The sequence below is a fragment of the Chiloscyllium plagiosum genome, chromosome 40 (assembly GCF_004010195.1).
Source record: "Chiloscyllium plagiosum isolate BGI_BamShark_2017 chromosome 40, ASM401019v2, whole genome shotgun sequence".
Lineage (NCBI taxonomy): Eukaryota > Metazoa > Chordata > Chondrichthyes > Orectolobiformes > Hemiscylliidae > Chiloscyllium > Chiloscyllium plagiosum.
In genome coordinates, this window is record NC_057749.1 from 12,788,254 (window position 1) to 12,810,887 (window position 22,634).

The following is a 22,634-nucleotide window of genomic DNA, read 5'->3' on the forward strand; positions in this document are numbered from 1 at the left end:
CTCCTGTTCCTTGGATGCTGCCTGACCTGCGCTTTTCCAGCAACACATTTTCAGCTCTGATCTCCAGCATCTGCAGTCCTCACTTTCTTCTAAGAAAGTACCCTCACTCAAGTGGCATCCCCCAAGCCCAGTCAGCCTGGCAAGGATGTCCACTTCCAGCAGCATACCCAGTAATTTATATGGTCTGCTTGCTGCATCTTCGAATGATAAAGCCAATTCTAGTGCCTGTTTGAAGTTCAGTTGGGTTTTAGCTACGAGGCACTTTTGCATAGTTACATCAGTAATCCCACAAAATAAACAGTCTCTCAGCATCTTATTAAGGGTTAAACTAAAGTCCTATACCTCTGTCAGTCATCTTAACTTTGTCAAAAGCTCCAACACAGATTCCCCCAAGTTCTCAAACTGCTGAGTAAAACCGATAGCATCTCAGAATTAAAGGCTGCTTGGGTCATAATCTTCCTTAACTAAATCCATCAACACTTTAAAGGTTTTAGTAGCTGGTACCTTGGGAAATGTTAGGCTCCTAATATTCAAAAGAGCTGTGGGCCTACAAACTGGCATCAGAATTACTCGTCTGCCCCAATGTCATTTGCCTTGAAAAGATAATGCACTCTTTCCATACACTGGGCTCAGTCTTTGACAGCAATGTTGAATGGGTCATGCTTCCCAAATAATGACATGATGGCAGAATTGCTCGACTCAAAGATGACTGTTGCAAGCGAATTTCTTCAGGAGTGTCTTTCTTTTCTGTTGTTGCCACGGAAATAACCCCGCAAATGCCAGTATTCCGTCACCAAGCCAACCTTTATTTACACATGCATAGTACTTGACACAGCCAGCTCTCAGAGTGAGCAGAAACTCCAACACTTCTGTTTTTTTTATTTTATTAACCATTACAAATTACAAACAAACAAACAATTAACATAAACAGCCGTATACAAGAAACAGCCATTTACAGGGGAAGGGGGCAGCAAAGCCAGACCCCATACCCCACCATACAACCAGTTCACAGGGAAACAAGGATGAACCTCGGATCCCACCGTACATTATCAAGAAGAAAAACAGTGAATTCAATCACATACAGACAGACAGTCCGATAAACTGACCAATAAAACAGTGCACATAACACAGACACTCCTGGAAACCCAGCAAACCACCCACCCCTCCCACCTTCCGGCCACTCAAAGGCAGCCTGCCCCTCCGCTCCTTCCAGCTCTCGGTCTGCTCCATGCCCCTACCACTCTTGGTGTGCCATGACACACCTTCCAGCCACCTCCAGGACAGCTCATCCCCGTCCCTGGGATGATGGCGCACAGGGCAGCCCCCACGCATCTTCTGGCTCTCGGCCACTCCCACACACCTTCTGGCCACCTCCAGGACAGCCCGTCCTGATTACCCCTTCTTGGGACAACAGTGCTCAGAACAGCCTAACCCCCTTCCAGCTTTCAGGACGATTGGCATCAGGTTGGCCTATCCACCTTCCGACTCTCGGGACGGCCTACCCACCCTCTGGCCTTCGGGGTGACAGCTTTCGGGATGACCTTTGAGCCTCCCAGCTCACAGTGAGGCCTGCCAGACTAAGGGACACATAAGACAGTGCAGGTGATAAACCCAACAAACAACAAGACAGAGTCAATTAGCAACAAACAGAGTCCCTTCTGATACAGAGTCCATTACCATAAACAGTTCTCTTCAGAATGCAGAATCCATTCCCAGGAATAGAGTCCACTCCAGGAAGCAGAGTGCATTATCAAAAACAGAGCCCACAACCAAAGGCAGCAAATGCACACCCTACAGCAAGTGTTCAATCTCCATAGAGGCCTGGTCTATCCCCAGAGAACCAGGCCCACTCACAGGAATATAGTTCATTGTAAAAAGGTGCAGTTAACAAACAGGGGATGGTCCACTCCCGAAGGCAGCAAATGCTCACGTCCCAGCACACACATAGGTGTTCAGTATTTACAGAGGCCGAGCCCACCCACACAGGGCCAGGCCTACCCACAGAGGGACAGTGCATCTGGAAAGGTGTATTTTCTCAAAGGGGTTCAGTCTAAACACCAAAAAAGTGAAAACAAATGTGAAAAAGAAAGAAAGCAAATGCTTACCTCCCGCATACAACCAGGTGTCAGTCTTTACAGAAGCCTAGTCTACCCATAGAAGGCCAGGCCTACCCACAGAGGAACAGTGCATCTGGAAAGGTGAAATAACTCACAGGGGTTCAGTCCAAATACCAAAAAGTGAAAACGTACAAAAATTAAAGAAAACCAAAGTGCAAGGGCTAAGCCCTGCCACAAAATCAGCATTGTCCTTTTCTCAAAGTAAAAGAGAAAAGAGTAACACACAGGCTGTAACCAGCCAGTGAAACAACAATCCCTTAATGAGGGCTGAATTACACCTGTAACACATTGATTGTGTAGATCAGCCAGTTCAGAAATCAGTCCTCAAAGAAGAGAATACCAGTTAGCAAACTGGCTATACAGTTCAGCCAGTTAAGGAATCAGGTTCCCCAAACAAAATCAGAAACCAACAGCAGCAGTACACACTGGATGTGGGCAGCCAGCTCAGAGTCAGTCCCCTCCCTGACACAAATGGAGAGTCCTTAACACTGATCCAGCTCCTCAGGATCAGCACTCAGTGAGCAGAACCTCGGACACTCCTGTTTTTTTTATTTTATTAAACAGTACAAAATACAGTTGACAATAAACAGAAAGATGCAGTTCACAAAAAACCCACTATATACAGGGGAAAGGGCAGAAAAGCCAAACCCCAAACCCCACCGTTCAACCAGTTTTCAGGGAGATGAGGACAAACCTCAAGTCCCACTCCCACTCTTTACAAAGGTAACAGTAACATACAAGACAAGACAGTGCAATCAAATGAGAGACAGTGCATAGAACACAGAGCTTAAAAATATGTGTTGCTGGAAAAGCGCAGCAGGTCAGACAGCATCAAAGGAACAGGAGAATCGATGTTTCGGGCATAAGCCTTATGCCCGAAACGTCGATTCTCCTGCTCCTTTGATGCTGCCTGACCTGCTGCGCTTTTCCAGCTACACATTTTTAAGCTCTGATCTCCAGCATCTGCAGTCCTCACTTTCTCCATAGAACACAGACCCAATATAGCTATATAAAAGAAACCTGACACCAGTCCACAGCACATACTGATCAGGCAGTCCTTGGCTAGCCTTCCTGCTGGACAGTCATCGGCTTTCCCGTCTCCGGCTGCCCTGTAAACTGACTGACCCTTTCACCTGGCCAACATTCCTACAGACCAGCCACCAGCTGTCTGGCTGTCAGCCCCTCCTGCATACTGACCAATCCTCCCCTGGTCGGCCTTCCTACGGGCTGCCGTCAGCTGCCTGGCTCAGCCTCCCCACATACTGACCAGCCTGCCCTATACCGGCTCTCCTGCGAGGATGCGATCAGTTGTCTCGCTTTGCATACTGACAGGCCCCTCCTGACACGCTTTCCTCCAGATCCTCCAGCCCCCAGCCAGCCCGTGTACTTGCTGCCCCTCCCTGACCAGCTTTCCTATGGGCATGCTATAGTCTGCCTAGCCCCCTGCCATCCGGAGTACCAACAGACCCACAATCCCAGCCAGCTTTCTCCCAGGCCGGACATCAACTCTCCAGTTTCCGGCTGCTCCACCTATTTAATAGCCCACTCTGGCCTGCATTTCAAGCACAGTTGATTACAAAACCCACATACATTAACAGAATTCACAAAATCCTCACAATACAGTTTCCAGTACCAAGGCAGAGTCCACTCCAACCGGCAGCAAATGCACACCCCGCAGCACACACACAGCTGTTCAGTCTCCATAGAGGCCCAGTCCATCCATAGAGAACCAGGCCCATACACAGGAACACGGTACATTGTGAAGGTGCAGTTAAGTCACAAGGGCTTGGTCCACTCCCGAAGGCAGAATCCACTCCAGGATGCAGCAATTGCTCACCTCCCAGCATACACACAGGTATTCAGTCTTTACAGAGGCCTAGTCACCCCAAAGAGCCAGGCCTACCCATACAAGAACAGCTCATCTGGAAAGATGTATTTTCTCACAAGAGCTCAGTCCAAACACCAAAGTGAAAACACAAACAAAATAGAAAGAAAACCAGAGTGCAAGGGCTAAGCCCTGCCACAAAATCAGCATAGTCCTTTTCTCAAAGAGTGACACAGACTATAACTAGCCAGTGAAGCAACTGTTCCCTAATAAGAACTGAGTTACACTTGAAACACATTGACTGTTTAAATCAGTCAGTTTAAAAATCAGTCCTCAATAAAAAGGAATACCAGTTAACAAACTGGCTGTATGGATCAGTCAGTTTAGAGATCAGGTTCCCCAAAAACAATCAGAAACCAACAGCAGCAGTACACACTGGATGTGAGGCAGCCAGCTCAGAGTCAGTCCCCTCCCTGACACAAATGGAGAGTCCTTGACACTGATCCAACTCCCTCACAGCCAGCTCTCAGAATGAGCAGAACCTCCGACACTTCTGTTACAATCACTACACCTGGTACCTATCCTGTCAGGAAGTGACTTGGCTTAGGCAAGCTGACATGATTATATTTTAAGATGAATTTTCTGATTACTCAGAAACAGGGCATTTATTAGCAACATCTCTAATGTAAATAATTTACTGATTTGCTGTTCACCACCTGTCTAAAATTATATAAATATAAATTTATAGAACGCATTTCCTGGAATGATTTTTAGATAGGTATTTTAATCCTGGTGAATGTTACTTTTAGTAAGTAATAGTCAGAAGGAAGCGTGAGAAATCAAGACCAGATGTACACTGACATTCTGCCAATTTTCAAAGTGATTCAGAGTCTTAGAGTCATAAAGCACACAAACAGACCCTACCATCCAACTCATCCATGCCAACCAGTTCCCAAACTAAACTAGTTCCACTTGCCTGTGCTTGGCCCATATCCCTCCAAACCCTCCCTATTCATGTAACTATCCAAATATCTTTTAAATGTTTGTAACTTTACCTGCAGCAAACATGAACCACCCTCTGGATGAAAAAGGTGCCTCCCCCCGATCCCTTTTAAGTCTTTTTCCTCTCACCTTAAAAATATGCCTGCTAGTTTTGAATCATCCAATCTAGGGAAAAACCTTTTATTATTCACCTTATCTGTGCCCGTCATGATTTTATAAACTTCTGAGAGGTCATTCCCCCAATCTCCTGTGCTCCAGGAGACTATCAAGTCTATTCTCATAACTGAAACCCTCCAGTCCCAGCAACATCTGATAGATCTTTTCTGAACCTTCCCCAATTTAATAATGTCATTCCTATAGAAGGATGACCAGAACTGTACACAGTACTCCAAAGGTGGCCTCACCAACATCCTGTACAACCTAAACATAACGTCCCAATTCCTACACTCAAAGGTCTGAGCAATGAAGGCAAACGTGCTAAACACCTTCTCAATCACTAAGACTATATGTGGCGCAACTTTGTATGAACAATGTACCTGAATCCCTAGCTCTGTCTGTTTGACAAGACTACTCAGGGCCCTACCATTAATGCTATAAATTCTGCACTTGTTTGTTTTCCCAAAATGCAAAACCTCACATTTATGCAAATTAAACAGCATCTGGGATGAGCATATGGTTGCTGGGTTTAATGAAAAACAGAATTAGATTAAAAAAATGGGTTTCTATGATATCTTTTGTGTTTCTTCAATACACTTAGCTTTATGCATGTTCCAGCTGCATTTTCCCAACAGGTCCAATAGTCTCTGGGTTCTGACCAAAACTACTGCTTGCCACATAATCAGTGTGCTTACTGGAACCCATTATAAGCTGTTTGTATCTAAGTTTGCATCTAAATATGTTGACATGAAAAGAAATTGATAGTTATGAAATGATTGCACAAAGCAAAGAAAACTTTACTTCCAGACTAGTAAAAATGTTCGATATTATAAGAATCCATAACAAAATTCCTTATTCAACTATGTCTCTCTGTTGCTGGCATTGTTTCCTAATGGATAAATAAATATTTATTTACATCCTTAAGTTTTGCTATTAGCGACTTTGATGAAAGGAGAACACAACTGATTTCTGTTTGATTGTTGAAATTAAAGCGAATTTCAGGATTGTGCAAATCATTGAAATAAAAATCATTACAGCTTTGCAATTTTAAAGAAGCAACAATTTGTTTAGGTCCATTTTTGACAGACAAATGAGTCCACTCAGATCCCATCTTATCTTTTACTCTTGTGATGTAAATTCTAGTTGTTCAATCCTGTTACTCAAGTTTGTAAACAGAATCTTCCTGTAGTCTGATACTGAGCTTCAGAAGCTTCCAAAGGCAGCTCAGTTGAAAGTGTGAAGCTGGTACACAGTTCCACTCTCCTATGCGTAGAGTATAATGGTCAGATCTGTTACTCAAAAGACTTACAGTTTGAAATACAAACTTACCCCAAGGCTACACTAGCTTTGCCACTTTTGCATGTATCTCATCATCAATAATTTGGAGGTGCCAGTGTTGGACTGGGGTGGACAAAGTTAAAAATCACACAACACCAGGTTATAGTCCAACAGGTTTAATTGGAAGCACTAGCTTTCGGAGCACTGCTCCTTCATCAGGTGGTTACGTCCACAATCACCTGATGAAGGAGCGGTGCTCTGCAAGCTAGAGCTTCCAATTAAACCTGTTGGACTATAACCTGGTGTTGAAAATGTGTTGCTGGAAAAGCGCAGCAGGTCAGGCAGCATCCAAGGAGCAGGAGAATCGACGTTTCGGGCATGATCCCTTCTTCAGGGACCTGCTGCGCTTTTCCAGCAACACATTTTCAGCTCTGATCTCCAGCATCTGCAGTCCTCACTTTCTCCTATAACCTGGTGTTGTGTGATTTTTAACTCCCATCATCAATAGGTCAGGTCAACAAAAGTATTTCAAGGTCCATGTCCATTCTTGGCATTTCTGCTGGAGTTTTCTAATGGCAGACACAATATCAGTGATTCCTAAACCTTATCTGAAAACAAATTAATTCTCTGGCAGCAGATCTTTGTTGAGATGTTGCACTAAGCTGTTAAGAAGATTGAGCAAAGATTTTGAATGTAATGGAGAAGAGTGAGATTCCTTTTCAGTTGTCGCAAGATCAACAAGTTTTTTCAGCATGTGCAGATGAAAAATGGAGGCATTTTTAGGATCTTGCAGTCATCATAATCAGGCACTGACTTCTAGCCTTGTAGCTTACAGCTGGGAAAGCAGCAGTTCTTGCAGCTTTGCTGCTAGACAGGAGTTTGATTGCATTTGTCTTTTGTAACAGTGTGGGAGTGTCAATAAGAGAGCAGTTGATGGAAACCTATGCCTCTCCCCCATTGATTGCTTCTTCATTGATTGATGAAGGTCACTTGAGATATATATAGCTCAGCAAGCTGTATAAACCAAGACTGCATGGTGTGATCCAATACTGTGGTATGTACACCAAAGCTGGATACAGAGCTATATGGATCAGTAAGATCTTCTATCTCCAATCTTTATTAAACAAAATAATTTCAGCCTGTTAATTGGTTCTCATAGGTTTGTACCCATTCTCCTTATCTCTAACTGACCTTATTATTTTGAAGTTCCTCCTGCTTTCAAAACCCTTAACATCACTCTGTCTTATCAGCTGTAGATACCAGACATCACCGTTTGTTAATTCAGTTTTGGACTCCTGTTGTTCTGCATTGTTCATGGTATTGAGGGCAGAAGTCAGTTTTAAAATTAGGACTTGTGGCTTCTTGAATTGTCTTCCACTTGCCCATATTCAAAGGCCTCAAAATCATAGAATCCCTACAATGTAGATAGAGGCCATTTGGCCCAACCAGTCTGTACCAGCCCTCCAAGAAGCATTTCACCCAGACGTGCACCCAGCCCCATCCCTGTTTACCCTGTATTTACCATGGCTAATCCACTTAGCCTGCACATTCCTAGACATTACTGGACAGTTATAGCATGGCCAATCCACCTAGCCTACACATCTGTGGACTGTGGATTGAAACCCGGTGGAAACCACGCAGACACAAGGGGAGCATGCAGGCTCAAACATACAGTTATAGATTCATAGAGTCATAAACTTGTACAGCATGGAAACAGACCCTTTAGTCCAACTCATCCATGCTGACCAGATATCCTAAATTAATCTAGTGCCATTTACCAGCATTTGGCCCATGTCCCTCTAAATTTTTCCTACTCATGTACCTATCCACATGCCTTTTAATTGTTGTAATTATACCAGCCTCTACCACTTCCTCTGGCAGCTCATTCCACACACGCACCACCGTCTGCATGAAAACGTTGTCCCTAAGGTCCCTTGAAAATCTTTCCCTTCTCACCTTAAACCTATGCCTTCTAGTTTTGGACTCCACTATCCTGGGGCAAAACACCTTGGCTATTCAATAAACCTCTATAAGGCCAATACTCAGCCTCTGACTCTGCAGGGATAATAGCTCCAGTTTATTCAGTTTCTCCCTATAGCTCAAACTCTTCAACCCCATGAACATCCTTGTAAATTTTTTCTGTGCCGTTTCAAGTTTAGCAACATCTTTCCTATAGCAGGGAGACTGGAAATGAGTGCAGTATTCCAAAAGTGGCCTCACCGATGTCCTGTACAATCACAACATGACCTTCCAATGCCTATACTCAATGCACTGACCAATAAAGGCCAGTGTAGCAAACACTCCTGTCTACTTGTGACTCCACCTTCAAGTTGACCAAGGTTAGCATCGAACCACTAACCACAGTGCCATCCTCACCCAACTCAATTCCCCTAAATTCTTTAATTTCTAGTCTGTACTTGTCAAGCAATATGAGATGTTCTTTAAAGTAAAAATATGTGTAACATAAGCTATTAGGTTCATAGAACCATACAGTACAGAAGAGACCTTTGGCCCTTCAAGACATTGGGACAAAACCTAACTAACCACAAATCATTGCCATAAGCAAAACAATTATAAAGTAATAAGATCTCACAAATTCCAGGGATGATGGTCAGAATAATCAATTAAACATACATTAAAATTACTATTGAAAGATGATACTGAATATAAAAAACAGACTTTGCAGCTTCATAATAAAGACAAATGAATATTGTGAAAATATTGGTGGAGTTGCAGACAATATAAAGATCGATAGAGTTGTGATAGTGTAGAAGGTTGTCAAAGGATACAACAGGATATAGATCAGTTGCAGAAATGGGAAGAGAAATGGCAGATGGAGTTTAATCCGTGTAAGTGTGAGGAGCTGCACTTTGGGAGATCGAATGTTCAGGAAAAGTATACAGTTAATGGCAGGATCATGAACAGCATTGATGGACAGAAGCATTTTTGGGGTTTGTGTCCATAGCTCCCTGAAAGTGGCCATGCAAGTAGATCGGGTGGTAAAGAAGGCATATAGCAGAAAGAGGGTGCAGAAGAGTTTACTAAGATGCTGCTTGGATTTGAGGGTATGAACAATAAGGAGAGGCTAGAAAAACTGGAGTTGTTTTCTCTGGAGTGGCGGAGGCTGAGGAGAGACTTGATAGATATCTATGAAATTATGAGATGCAGAGATAGAGTTGATAGTCAGAATCTTTTTCCCAGAGTTGAAATGTCTCAAACTAGGGGACATGCATTTAAGGTGAGAGGGGTAAGTTCAAAGGAGAGTGGTAAGAGTGTGGAACACGCTACCAGGCGTAGTGGTGGACGCAGATATGATAGGGGCGTTTAGGAGGCTTTTAGATAAGCACATGAATATGCAAGGAATGGACAGATATGAACCAATGGCAGGCAGAAGAGATTAGTTTAATTTGGCATCATGTTTGGGACAACAGTATGGGCCAAAGGGCCCTTACCTCTGCTGTACAGTTCTATTTTCTATGTAAAGTATTGATATTGGCAACAGGTTACATAGATTTTGAGTGATTGGGTTAATTTAAGATTTCTGAGACGTGCAAGAGAATAATTACCATTATGTGTTTGTTGCACATTTTTCTCACTTCTGCATTCTAATCTGATTCAGACCAATCTATAAAAATCCTTCATGAATTGGGTTTGTGCAGTCTCAGTTTATTCGATTTTGGTATGGGCCATTTGTCAACTTCTGTCTTATAGTTTTTACCAACACTGAATTGACAGGCTCCTTTCAAGAGGGCATTCCACAGCAATAACAAACCACTGGTCAGTTCTGAACAACTTGTTGGCTTTACAACTTAATATAAATTAATCTGGTTTATTCTAGAAGTTTTCAAGTATCCTTCTTTACATCAACACCGAGCTTTAATTCTGAAAGGAGGTTGTTGCCAGAATTGGAAAATTTGAGCTTTAGGGAGAGGCTGAACAGGTTGGGAAAAGAGCCTGGAGCTTTTCCCTGGAGCATCGGAGGACGAGGGGTGACCTTATAGAGGTTTACAAAATTATGAGGGGCTTGATAGGATAAATAGACAAAGTCTTTTCCCTGGGGTCGGGGAGTCCAGAACTAGAGGGCATAGGTTTAGGGTGAGAGGGGAAATATATAAAAGGGATCTAAGGGGCAACTTTTTCATGCAGAGGGGGTGGTACGTGTATGGAATGAGCTGCCAAAGGAAGTGGTGGATGCTGGTACAATTGCAACATTTAAGAGGCATTTGGATGGGTGTATGAATAGGAGAGGTTTGGAGGGATATGGGCCGGGTGCTGGCAGGTGGGACTAGATTGGGTTGGGATGTCTGGTTTGCATGGACAGGTTGGACCGAAGGGTCTGTTTCCATGCTGTACATCTCTATGACTAACTCAAAAAGAAAATACGTTAGAGTTGGTCCAGATTACATGGTCACTGCCATTTCAAAGCCTCATTGCTTGGGGACAAAGGGGTAATTAACAGGGTTAATGATTTCAGTTCAGTGACCCTTCTTCAGAACTGGAGTAGGGTCTCTGGACTTGAAACATTAACTCTGCTTTCTCTCCACTGATGCTACTAGATCTGCTGAGTTTCTCCAGTAATTTCTGTTTTTATTTCAGACATTCAGCAAACACAGTTCTTTGTTTTACTTTATGAAATTAATCAGGATTCCTTCTCCACTACTGCCCAATGACTGCTAGAAAGTGTGCATGTTTAGACATCTTGTAGAACAGGATTGGAGTAATCTGCAATAGCTGGCCAAATCTGGCAAGGGTGATGTAAGAAAAAGCCTTTTCATACAGCAAGTAATTAAGGTATGGAATGCACTGCCTGGAATGTGATAGAGACAGGTTTAATTGAGGTATTCAAGAAAGCATTGAATTTTTTTTTTGAAGAGTAATCATGAGCAGGGATATGGGGAAATGGCACTAGTTAATAGAATTGCTGCAGGAGTGATAGGTCGAGTGGCCTTCTTCTGCCCTGTAACAATTCTGTGATTCTGTAATCATCTAAATGAATAATGTCTGCAGAATGGTAACTCCATGGATGTTTTTTATTTCATGGTACTACTTTTGGGAAAAAAATGGAAGCACATGGGGACAGAGGAGCCAGAATAATACTGGTATAAGCAAAATGGCAATGTAATAAAAAGTGGTAGTGTTACTGAAGTAATTTAATGATGACCCTCTCATTGTTGAAAGTTTAAGGTCAAAATACATTGGAAGTTGCAGATTCTATTTATGGAGCTGAAATGTCAAATACTTATCCTAGAACTAAATGTATATCTGAAAAAAATGCCCTTGTGTTTAAAAAGAGCGCTGTTTGTGGTTATTCTTTGATGTACATTTGCTTTGAAAGCATGCATGCTCTGTGAATTCTCACAGTAGCTTGGTGCTGCTGCAGCTGCAAGCAGAGCCCCTTTGAGTAAGTCATAATCACTTGTTATAAAGCACAGAACTGTTGGGCTAGCCAGAGTTGGAGTGCCTGCCATCCTCAAGTAAAGCTTTGTGATGTTGTTGATCATATTTTAATGGCACTACTGCCTAACAACCTATTTCAGTCTTTTAGACATTCGTCAGAGAAACAAATATTCTGGAGGGAAACTAGTAACTCAGGAAATAGTGAGTCATTCTATTGGGCCCATCATAAAACAGCACTTGTACTCACTCACTATTTCTACTCTGTACAAATTCATGAATAGCAGACTGCAGCCAAATCACTGAAAATTTTTTCCATGCAAAAGAATGAAGCCATTTTAGCAATGTAGATGATAGATCTTCTGGAAAAAGAGGGCACACATCATCTTTCTTCTTCTCTCTGGCCACCCACAGTGTATCTTTACTCACACACTTTCACCTCTTCACCGAATCATTAGTATTCTTGTGGACTTTTTTTCTCAGACTTGCTTACTATGTCATGATATATTTTTCTCCATCTCAGGCATGAGTGCTAGCTTCAAAAACAGAAATTACTGGAAAAACTCAGCAGGTCTGGCAGCAACTGTGGAGAGAAATCAGAGTTAACCTTCCTTGTCCAGTAATCGTCCTTCAGAACTGGTTGCTAGCTTTTTCTTTTCCATGCAGGAGGGAGACAAAAATTTGTGTTTCTGTCCCACCTTTCACAATCATGGAACACCCTAAAGTGCTCGGTTTACTCTCAATGAAGTACTTATACTTTTGACTTATCTCAACTTGTATAATGTTCTTCTACTGTATTTCTTAATTAACTATTGTAAGGACATTCCCAAGTTTCATTCCCACCCTTTACAGAGATCACTGATCAGCATTGCACTAGGGATGTTACATTTGAACTTGGAAATAAAAATAACAAAGGAGTTAAAATTCATCCAAAAATGATAATCTTTGCCGGAAGTGGGATTGAGGAGCTAGCAATCAAGGCTGACAAAGGGTCACTAGACTCAAAATGTTAACTCCATTTTCCTTTCTACAGATGCTGCCAGATCTGCTGAACTTCTCCAGCACTTACTGTATTGATCAAGACTAGAGTTTGGTTTTGTTGTGATACCTCCAGTGGTGGAATAGCTTTCTAAACATAAACATGAAGAGTGGTTATTTAGGCAGAGAACAACCAGTACATGCTAAACTGTACCTCAGCAACAAGTCAATTTATTGAGACATAGGAGGGAGTTGGGTACAGATTGGCAAGAAATAAATGATTTATCTTGAGCTTCATTCCTTGTGTTCATGTCTACTGATATTTTATGTTCTTGCTTGTTGCAGTGTCTTTCTTTGGAGACAGTTACATGGAGGTGAAGGAACGTGAAGCTTTTACCTCCAGCAGACTCTCCATGAAGTTCCTTACTAGTAAACAAAATGGGCTTCTCTTCCTGGCTTCAGGTCAAAGTGACTACCTGCTGATGGAGTTGTTTGCTGGAGTATTGCAGGTACAGTATTCTCTGGGATAATATGTATTCAAAACAATTGTGAGGTACAGCCTTAATAAACATACTTATATACATTTATATGGATAACAAATAGAGTGAATGATTTTCACATTGGGGGAAATGTCTCTCCAAATAAATGTACATCTGTACCTCCTTGGATGAATAGAGAAGTCTTTGTTAGCACTTTTAGCAAACAGAGATATCTTGCTTTCCTATAAATGGACCATTTGACCACCAATTATATCCTAATCTGCAACACAAGCATTTTGTAAATTTCATGTACATCCAGAGTGGACCCATGCACTGTGAAATTCAGATTGGTGTAGATGAGTGTAGGCTGAAAAACACAGCCATACCATTCAGCTGCAAATGAATTTACTAATCAAATTTGACAGCTTGAAGTGCTGATTCTTGTATAAGTATATAGAGCTAATTTAGCAATGACTGTTTCTTGGGCCTTCTTTGGCACCTTGGTGAATTCAGCAGAATCCCCATTTATAATGGAGTTTTCACCATAGCTACAATAACAGAGCAGGAGAAACCACAAAGAAATACTGGGTATAGGATTTGTAAAGATTGCCTGTAACAAGCCAAATTATTTTTCCTATTTTCAAAAATATGTTCATAGCCATGTATGTTATGATCTACTATGGATCCTATAGATTTAATTTCCTGAAGAAGATTTTTCCTGTCCCAAAAGGGAGTTGATTAAATGTCTATCCAGCAACACATCCTGATCATCTGCTGCTTCTTAATCCATTGAGTTGATTAGTCCAGATTCCTTTTGCAGCAAGTATTCCATCAGATGATGGATTGACATGTATAATGCAACACCAATAATGCCATACTTCTCGTTGCAGTGAAGTCCATGCACTACTTACTATAAAGCTTTAGTGTGCATCTGCCTGGTTCTTTCTCTGTCAGTCACACGCATCGCGATGCTGATCTCCTCTACATGACAGTTGCTGTTTCAGCAAACCCATACTGAAGAAAGGTTACTGGACCTGAAACATTAACTCTGATTTCTCTCCACAGACCTGCTGTGGTTTTCCAGCAATTTCATTTTTTGCTCAGGGATATGGATCAGCAGACAGAATTTTGACAACTGCCAAAAGATTGATGGTTGCCTTTAATGGAGAACTGGTCATACTGAACTCTGGGATATGGTGTTAAGCTATCTGTAAATAGAATTTGTGCAAAACTGATGTCAAGAGCAAAGATACACCAAAATATCTGCAAGTTATCATAGCAGTTACTGATAGGTTGCCCCATGTAAGCAGAAGAACAAGAGCATAGGAAAGGGCTTCCCATACAGCATGGCTCCATTCAGGCACTATATCTGGATGATTGTGCTAATACCCAAATACATCAATAGGAAATTTCCCTAGTAATTTGAAAATAATTCTACCAAGAGCCTGCTGATGACATAATTAGCAGCTGAAGAAAATAAATTCCTTTATTGATGTTGATAACTGATTTTGCCTTTCAAGAGTTATCTCCAGAAAAAAATTCCATTTAATGTTTTAAGATTGCATGTTTATTAGAGGGAGATAAATGTGATTAGGATGTGCCCACCACTGAACTAGAAACTTGGATCTGCTTGGCTATATCTAAATTCATTTTCTTGGTGCTTAGAGTGTAGGAACATGGACTCTAGTTGTAACAATGATATTTATATAAAGAGCAATAATGCCATGAGTAATTATTTATATCTAAAGTACGCTTAGAGTTATTGCAAACAATAATATTTCCAAACTCTAATGCAGAATCCAGGTATTGCCAAGAAAAATGTCACCAACAGAAGTTTTAAGATGAAGGATCATTTATTTCTTGTGTAATCAAGGTTTTCAAGCACAAATTTGAGAGAGATGACTGGTGGTGGTTTAACCTGAGGGTCACCGTGCCTCAGGCAAGGGGAAGAGGTTGAGAAGGAAAGTCCTTCATGGTGACCCCAGCTGGGTGTGGGAATTGAATCCATGCTGTTGGTAGCACTCAATTATCCAGCCAACTGAGCTAACTGATCTCTTAGGTAACAGGGCTGTTGATAAAGTAGTGATTATTAGGGTCAATATATTTGGACACCTTATTCCAGGTATCGTCTTTCCACGCCATTTAATACATGCACCAAAATAAATCTGTTGATATTGAAACATTAGGTTGGAAATATTCTGTTTATTGAAGTCCCCGTGCATAGCCAATTCAACCTCAACGTTTCTGCTCTTTATTTCTGCAATATTCTGTTTCTAGCTGAGCCTTATCTCTCCTTTCTGAAGCTGCTCCGAATCTTTGGGGAAACAGGTATGTAGCGATAGTGTCAATGGACTGGTAATCCAGAACCCGAGACTAAGGTTGTGAGGATGAGGGTTCAATCCCACAATGTGAGATGATAACATTTAACTGCAATAAAAAGCTAGTCTAATGGTGACTGAGTGACCATTGTCAATAGTTGTTCACTAAAGATTTTTAGGGAAGGAAATCTGCTATCCTCATCTGGTCTGGCCTACAGACAATGTGGTCACCTCTTAACTGCCCTCAAAGTAATTAGGGATGGGCAATCAATCACTGGTTAGTGATGCTCACATCCCTTGAACAAATGATTTTTTACGAGGATCTAAGTCTTTCCACTGAATAGACGTTTGTACTGTTAAACTCTGCAGAACATGAAATTCCTCTTGTCAGCCATCTAATCAGTATGTTGCTTTCCTTCACTTAAGTTCACTCTGTCCTTTATTATTATTACAAGATTAATGCAACCCAACAGAACAGGGTAATGACAGTTATATGAATCTAACTGTTTCCAACCTCTGTGATTCCCTTTAAAATTGTATTTCTTGTGTGTTTTTATCTTTCAGGTGAAATTAGAACTTGGATCTGGAGAGACTGTATTGCATTCTCAGACTGGCCTGAAACTTAACAATCTCGTCTGGCATGATGTTTATCTTGTGTATGAGAACAAGACCCTAAGTTTGACTGTAGATGACCTCTTCACAACTTCAGTAGAAGTACTTGGCCATCTTAATAAGTTGAATGTTGATAATGGCCTGTACGTGGGTGGACCTGGGGAGGCAGAGATCCCTTACCTATCGAGGGAATCCAGTCATTTCAGAGGCTGTATTTCCAAGGCTGTGTTCAATGATTATGACATCTTATTCTCACTTGAACCACATCGCGAATATAGAACTGTTTATGAGGTGGAGGATGGATGCAGCAATGTAATCATAGCAGGGGATGATTATCCCAGCAACTTTCTGGGACTGAAATCCTATATCTCCTTTCCGAGTTGGAATGCAAGAGAAGAGGGGACATTTGAGTGCTTTCTGAAAACGACAATTCTGCAAGCTCCGTTGCTTTATCATGCAGGATGGCAGACCGACTTTATAATCTTAGAAATTACAGATGGTCGTCTCCGTGTTTTACTTGATAATGGAGGTGGAGTTGTTCTATTAAATAATACTCATTTTGTTAGTGATGGGAAATGGCACAGTGTTAAGCTATTATTTAATACAAACTTTATAGAGATTACAGTAGATGATGAATTATCTCAAAAGCAACTGATTAACAATAAGGACGCATATTTGGATCTACGAGGGCACCTGTTCATTGGTGGAATAGACAACAAAACCTCTTTTGAATTAATTAAACGTGGACTGTCCTATGTGTTAGTGGAAGGAACAATATCTGGCTCTTTCATTGGTTGTATTCAAAATATGCGTGTAAACTTAGAAAAGAAAAGTTTGGTAGATGCATTAGTCACCAGGGGTATTAGTACTGTATGTGAGGATGAAGAGAGTAAAAGGATGGAGAAAAGGGAGATTAAATTTGAGGATGAAGTTTCAGCAACACCAGTTCCAAGTTTTCATGAGCTCCTAACCACCAATGCACCTTGTTTACTCGATAAGAACATATCTAAAGTCTTCAGTAATTTTACTAGCTTCTTGAATCTGACACCATTAATTGTAAAAGAAGCAGGAAGGTCCACCTTGGAGCTCATTCACATTCATCCAACAATTGATCTGAGCAGGTTTGGAGTAAGAAATTCTCAAGTAGTTTTCAAAATAATTCAAGATGTAAGATATGGTACCCTGGAACTGAATATTCCAGGTGCAAAGAGTAGGAAAGCGTTCACCCTTTTAGACATAATCAATCATCATATAACATATCAACATGATGGATCTGAAGGGTCACTTGACCAGTTAAAATTTGAAATCTCTGTTCATAGTAAAAAAGGGATCTCTAACTGTTTAAAACAGGGTCAACAATACACATTAAGTATAAATGTAATCTCTGTCAATAACCCACCAGAATTAATCTTCCCAAATGGAAATCTTATGACAATTCTTAAACATACTAGGAAAACCCTTGGTACAGATATCATTCGTATTGTAGATGTTGACAATGTTTGTTCAGAGCTAAAAATTATAATAGTTAATAGAAAGGATCCAGGTTTTGTGGAGGATTTGAGAAATCCTGGCCAGAGGATTGGAGAATTTTCATGTCAAGATCTGAAACTGGGAAATATTCGTTATGTTAATACTGGGGCCAAGGTTTCTGAATTATTGCTTCAGGTCACTGATGGGGAACAAACAAGTGACCCAACTCCTTTGAGAATAGTGGCCTTGAAACCTGATGTGCAAGTGGGCAATAATACTGGTTTAATTCTTCCACAAGGAGGTGTCAGTCTAATCACCATCAGCAATCTGTCTGTAGAGACAAATGCAGTCAAGCAGAAGGTGGATATTTTATATAACATTACTAAGCCATTATATTATGGTGAGGTGCAGAAATTTGATGACAATGGGGAATGGAAACCGGTGAAGATATTCCATCAGAATGATATAGAACAGGGGTATCTTCGCTATTTCAGCACAGATCCTGAGTTTCGCAGAAACGATATAACAGAAAAACTTACATTTGCAGTGACAGCTGGACAGCAAACCCTCGAAAATAATGTTTTTTTAATAAAAATAAAGAGAGCTAAAATAACACTGCTGAAAATATCTCCAAATGAGTTAAATAATGTTAGACGAGGACAGATTACACAAAATGAACTGGAAGCTGCAATAGAAGGCCATAGGATCCCTTCTAATCTATTCAGGTACGTTATTTTAAAGTCTCCAGATAAAGGAAAGTTGCAAGTTCTGGATGAGGAGCTAAATGTTGGTTCTACCTTCACCCAAGAGGATTTAAAGCAAATAGGTCTCACTTATGAAGCAACAGTTAGAAATTCTGAGGAAACCCAAGACAGCTTCCAGTTTCAGGTTTTTGTTGGAGACCAACACTCACCAGTATATACTTATCCAATATTGATTGGCATTGATCCAGAGGTACCAATTTTGATGAGTAAGCCATTGGTTGTGACAGAAGGAGGCACACAAACAATCACCAAAGATCAACTTTTCACTATAGGTCAGAGTACCACTGCTTTTGTGTACAATGTCACTCAGGGTCCTCAGTATGGGAAACTGATCAGGCAGCCAGACCATGAAAAATCCATCACAATCTTTACCAATGATGACATTCTGCAAGAGCAGTTAATATATATGCATGATGACTCTGAAACTTTGGAAGACATGATTGTTTTTGTTGTTATGGAACAATCTAAAGATGATGACCCTGAGGTAGATGTGGTTCTTGGCACACTGAATATTTATATAAGACCAGTAAATGATCAGCCACCAATTCGAGTTGTGAACAAGACATTTAACGTGACATTAAATGGGCAACACTTGTTAACCACAGCTGAACTTCGTTTTCATGATGCAGACTCAGATTTTGATGATTCCCAATTGATTTATACCAAATGGGGTATCTCCAATGGTAATATTGTCTCTGCAGATGACACTGCTCATGAACTTTCCCGTTTCAGTCAGGAAGACATGGAAAAAAAACAGGTGTTGTTTAAACATTACGGAGCTCAACAAGGAACATTCCAGCTACAAGTGTCTGATGGTGTGCATCAAACCAGGACTGTCTTGGAAGTTCATGCATTAGATCCATATCTGAGAATAGTCAATAATTCCATATTCTTGGTTCACCAAGGAGAAGAGTTGCCTATCCTTGGCTATCTCCTTGGTGTGGAGTCCAATATGGACATTTGGAGTGAAGAGGAAATAATATACCAGATAACATTTCAGCCTAGACATGGAGCAATTCTAGTAAATGGTGAACCGAATCATTCTTTCTCGCAGAAAGATATAAATAATGACCAAGTGGTTTATCGCCATGACAACAGCCAGCATTCAAGAGATTTTTTTAACTTTACGGTTGAAGTGAAAGAGATCAAGACAAAGGGAACATTTCCCATTTTAATCTTCTTGGAGAGCCATCAACACCCACCAATTGTAGTACACAATAAAAAGATCTTTGTCAACCAAGGGGAAGCAAAGAAAATTTGGAGAGATCAACTCCTTGTAAGTATAAACTATTTAATTAATAATTCCCTCTAACTTGTACCTTTGTGAATGCACCAACTCACACTGTGGAGGAAGATTAAAGTGAGATTCGTTAAGAAGATATTCTGCCTCTTTTGAGTAACACTGATTTATTTAAAAAGCAACTAAATTGGCAGCATTCAAATCATGCAGCTATTTTGCTAACAAAGTCCTTAAACCAAACTTGTTCAGCTTAATGCTTACGCCGAGTGATAGCTATTTCCAAAGTGAATGAAAATTGGTTACTTATGCAAAGAAGTTGATGTTTCCTTCAATAGTTCTGCTTGAAGAGATTGCTTGTGCACAAAGATTTGTCTGTTGGAGTGATTGAATCATTTGCCTCCTCCTCCTACAGGCTGCACAATCTGTCCTGAAAGAAATTCTTGAGGTTGTTAATTACCAGCAGAGAAACCAAATTATTTGCCTAGATTTTTTTTAAGAATTGAATTGCTGCCACCAGATGGATCTGATTGGCTACACCTGCTTTAGATCAAAGGTTAGTTTGAGAACAGTTCACTATTAGAATTCCAAACCTCTGGTTATTTTAAGGGGCTGTCAGAAATAGCTTAAATTGCATCTGGATTAGATGACAGGAAACCCTTAAGGTGTTAATAAACAAGATTAGTCACTAGGAATAAATTGACAAGCTCTCTCCAGACAGACCCCTGGAGTTGATGAGTGCTTTAATATTATTTACTTAAGGTTGTTCAGTTAAAGTTACAATGTGTATCTAGAATTTATTTCTTAATCACAGAAGTATTGAATTTGGCCTTAGTAAACTGTTTTTACTACACTTACTTTGTTGTTGAGTTATTTGGCTTATGCAGCCAATTTTTTTTTCTTGCAAGCATTGATTTGTCTAAGCATAAAATATGTTAAGTTGTTGGTTAGTTCAAGCCCCATTGTACACCTAAGCACACAATTTACACTGGCAATTCAAAGCAATCTCAGGGGAATGTTGCATCAAAGTGCTATTTTGATTGAGATATTAAAACCAGGTTGTTTGTTTGTTCAGATGTGAAACACTCCTCTGAACTATTCAAAAAGAACTTAGGCATTCTCTTGGTGTTAATGAATTAATATTCCATTAACACTCAAAACATATTAATCAGTCATTACTTTTCTGTTTGTGATATTTTGTGATAAACAAATTGACTGCCACATTTACCATCATCAGTTATCTGGGTGACTCTAGTAATGTGTTGATTGATAAAATGCTTTGGGATAACTCACAGATATGATAAAAGTATATAAATTCAAATTTGTTTGTTCATATACCTTACCACTGTCCCAGTGTGTGGGTGCAAACCTCAAAATACATCTACTTTGGAGAATGATGGAATGCTGTGAAACTGCTGGTGTTTTAATGGTTAATGTATTTTCCCTTACTTCCAGGCTCTGATTAACAAATATAAAACTTGAGTGTTCTTTGCTGGCTTCTCCACTCCAGTTTTAACTTCCCTGCTCTGGCTCTGTTCCTGTCAATCAAACAATTAATCTAGCTCTTCCCATTCACGTATTTTTACGTCAACCCTGAATTTTGTTGATGATAATTAATTACACTCCAATCTGTTGGTTCAGTGTAATTAATTAACAAACTAAATTGAATTCTATTATTCTTTGTTTCTTCAATTAAATGATAAAATGTTTGCAGTCTTCCTTTATCATTAACTGCCTGCATAATAAATTCTCATGCTTCCAGCATTACATACAGGTACTGGAGACACATTAAAGCTGCCTTGTTAAAATTTTGCTACTATTTCCTACCATTCCCCCCTTCTTATTCCTAAGGTTTCCAGGGATAATTATGACACCTAATATCTGCTCTAGTTGACATCAGCTGATGCAGTACAGGCATTGAATTTTGACTAAAGCTTTAACGCATTAATTACTTTTCAATAATTTTCAGGCATTATCCATTATATATTTTCATGATCCACTTTCACAATGAGTGTCAGCAACTATTTAATTAGTGAAGCTATCACATAAAGCTTAATCCCATTCTCTCTAACGGTTAACTTTGTGATGAGGTACTCGAGCCTCTTATCCCGTTCTTATTTCGAGGGTTGCCAGGGATAATTATGACACCGAATATCTGCCCTAGTTGATGTCAGCTGCTGTAATACAGGCTTTAATTTTGACTAAAGCTTTAAACAATGTGGTTTTGTTGTAGTGATTATTAATTGAGTTATCAAGAGAATTTTACTATTAACCGTTACCGGATCCTGAAATAAATAAATAATCAGGTAAATCAGTGTCCTTTCCAATGACTTATTCCATTCTTCCATAATTTTGATTTTAGCTGGTACAAGATCATGGTTACCTAATATAGTCAATGATTTCTAGCAATTTTCTGATGGGTTTCTCAATAAATTTAGTTTAGGTTTGGTACTTTGGTTAATTAGGTAAAGAAAAGAAATGTGTACCCCATGACAGATTAGAATGTTTAACTGATCCTGAGTCCTGTAAAATAGAGAAGTAGAGACAGTGCTCCTCCACATCTGATGTTTTTCAGTCTTTAGTCTTTAGTGGCAGCTGTCTTTGTTCTTCACTCAGACTGATGTAGAGGAATTCCTGGTCTTTCTTCAAGAGGTGGTGGCTCAAGACTTTGCTTTTGCTCATATCTCCCCCTCCCCAACTATCCCTGTTGAAATACATTATTTTGGAAGCTGACCATCTCTGCCAATTCAATCATCTATCTGTAGCCTCTTGGCCATTGATCCTAGGTAGCTGCTCATGATGCCAGCTTAACTTTTGTCCCCATGCATACACTTAATGGTAAGGTCCGAGGGAGTGTTGCTGAACAAAGAGACCTTGGAGTGCAGGTTCATAGCTCCTTGAAATGGGAGTCGCAGGTAGATAGGATAGTGAAGAAGGCATTTGGTATACTTTCCTTTATTGGTCAGAGTATTGAGTACAGGAGTTGGGAGGTCATGTTGCGGCT

The 22,634-nt window shown here is 40.4% G+C and overlaps 1 protein-coding gene across 2 annotated transcripts in view; it reads left to right on the plus strand.

The window, feature by feature from the left end:
• The first annotated feature begins 7,395 nt into the window (after positions 1-7,395).
• LOC122542523 (chondroitin sulfate proteoglycan 4-like) overlaps positions 7,396-22,634 on the plus strand; it is a 46,403-nt gene continuing 31,164 nt past the window's right edge. The window contains exons 1-3 of one of the 2 annotated variants that reach the window (XM_043680356.1): positions 7,396-7,432; positions 13,096-13,259; positions 16,112-19,669. In XM_043680356.1, coding sequence (XP_043536291.1) covers positions 13,119-13,259; positions 16,112-19,669 — 3,699 coding nt within the window. In that variant the 5' untranslated portion in view covers positions 7,396-7,432; positions 13,096-13,118. Of the gene's footprint in view, positions 7,433-11,122; positions 11,170-13,095; positions 13,260-16,111; positions 19,670-22,634 lie in introns of those variants that run through there. The other variant, XM_043680358.1, reaches the window with a different exon arrangement.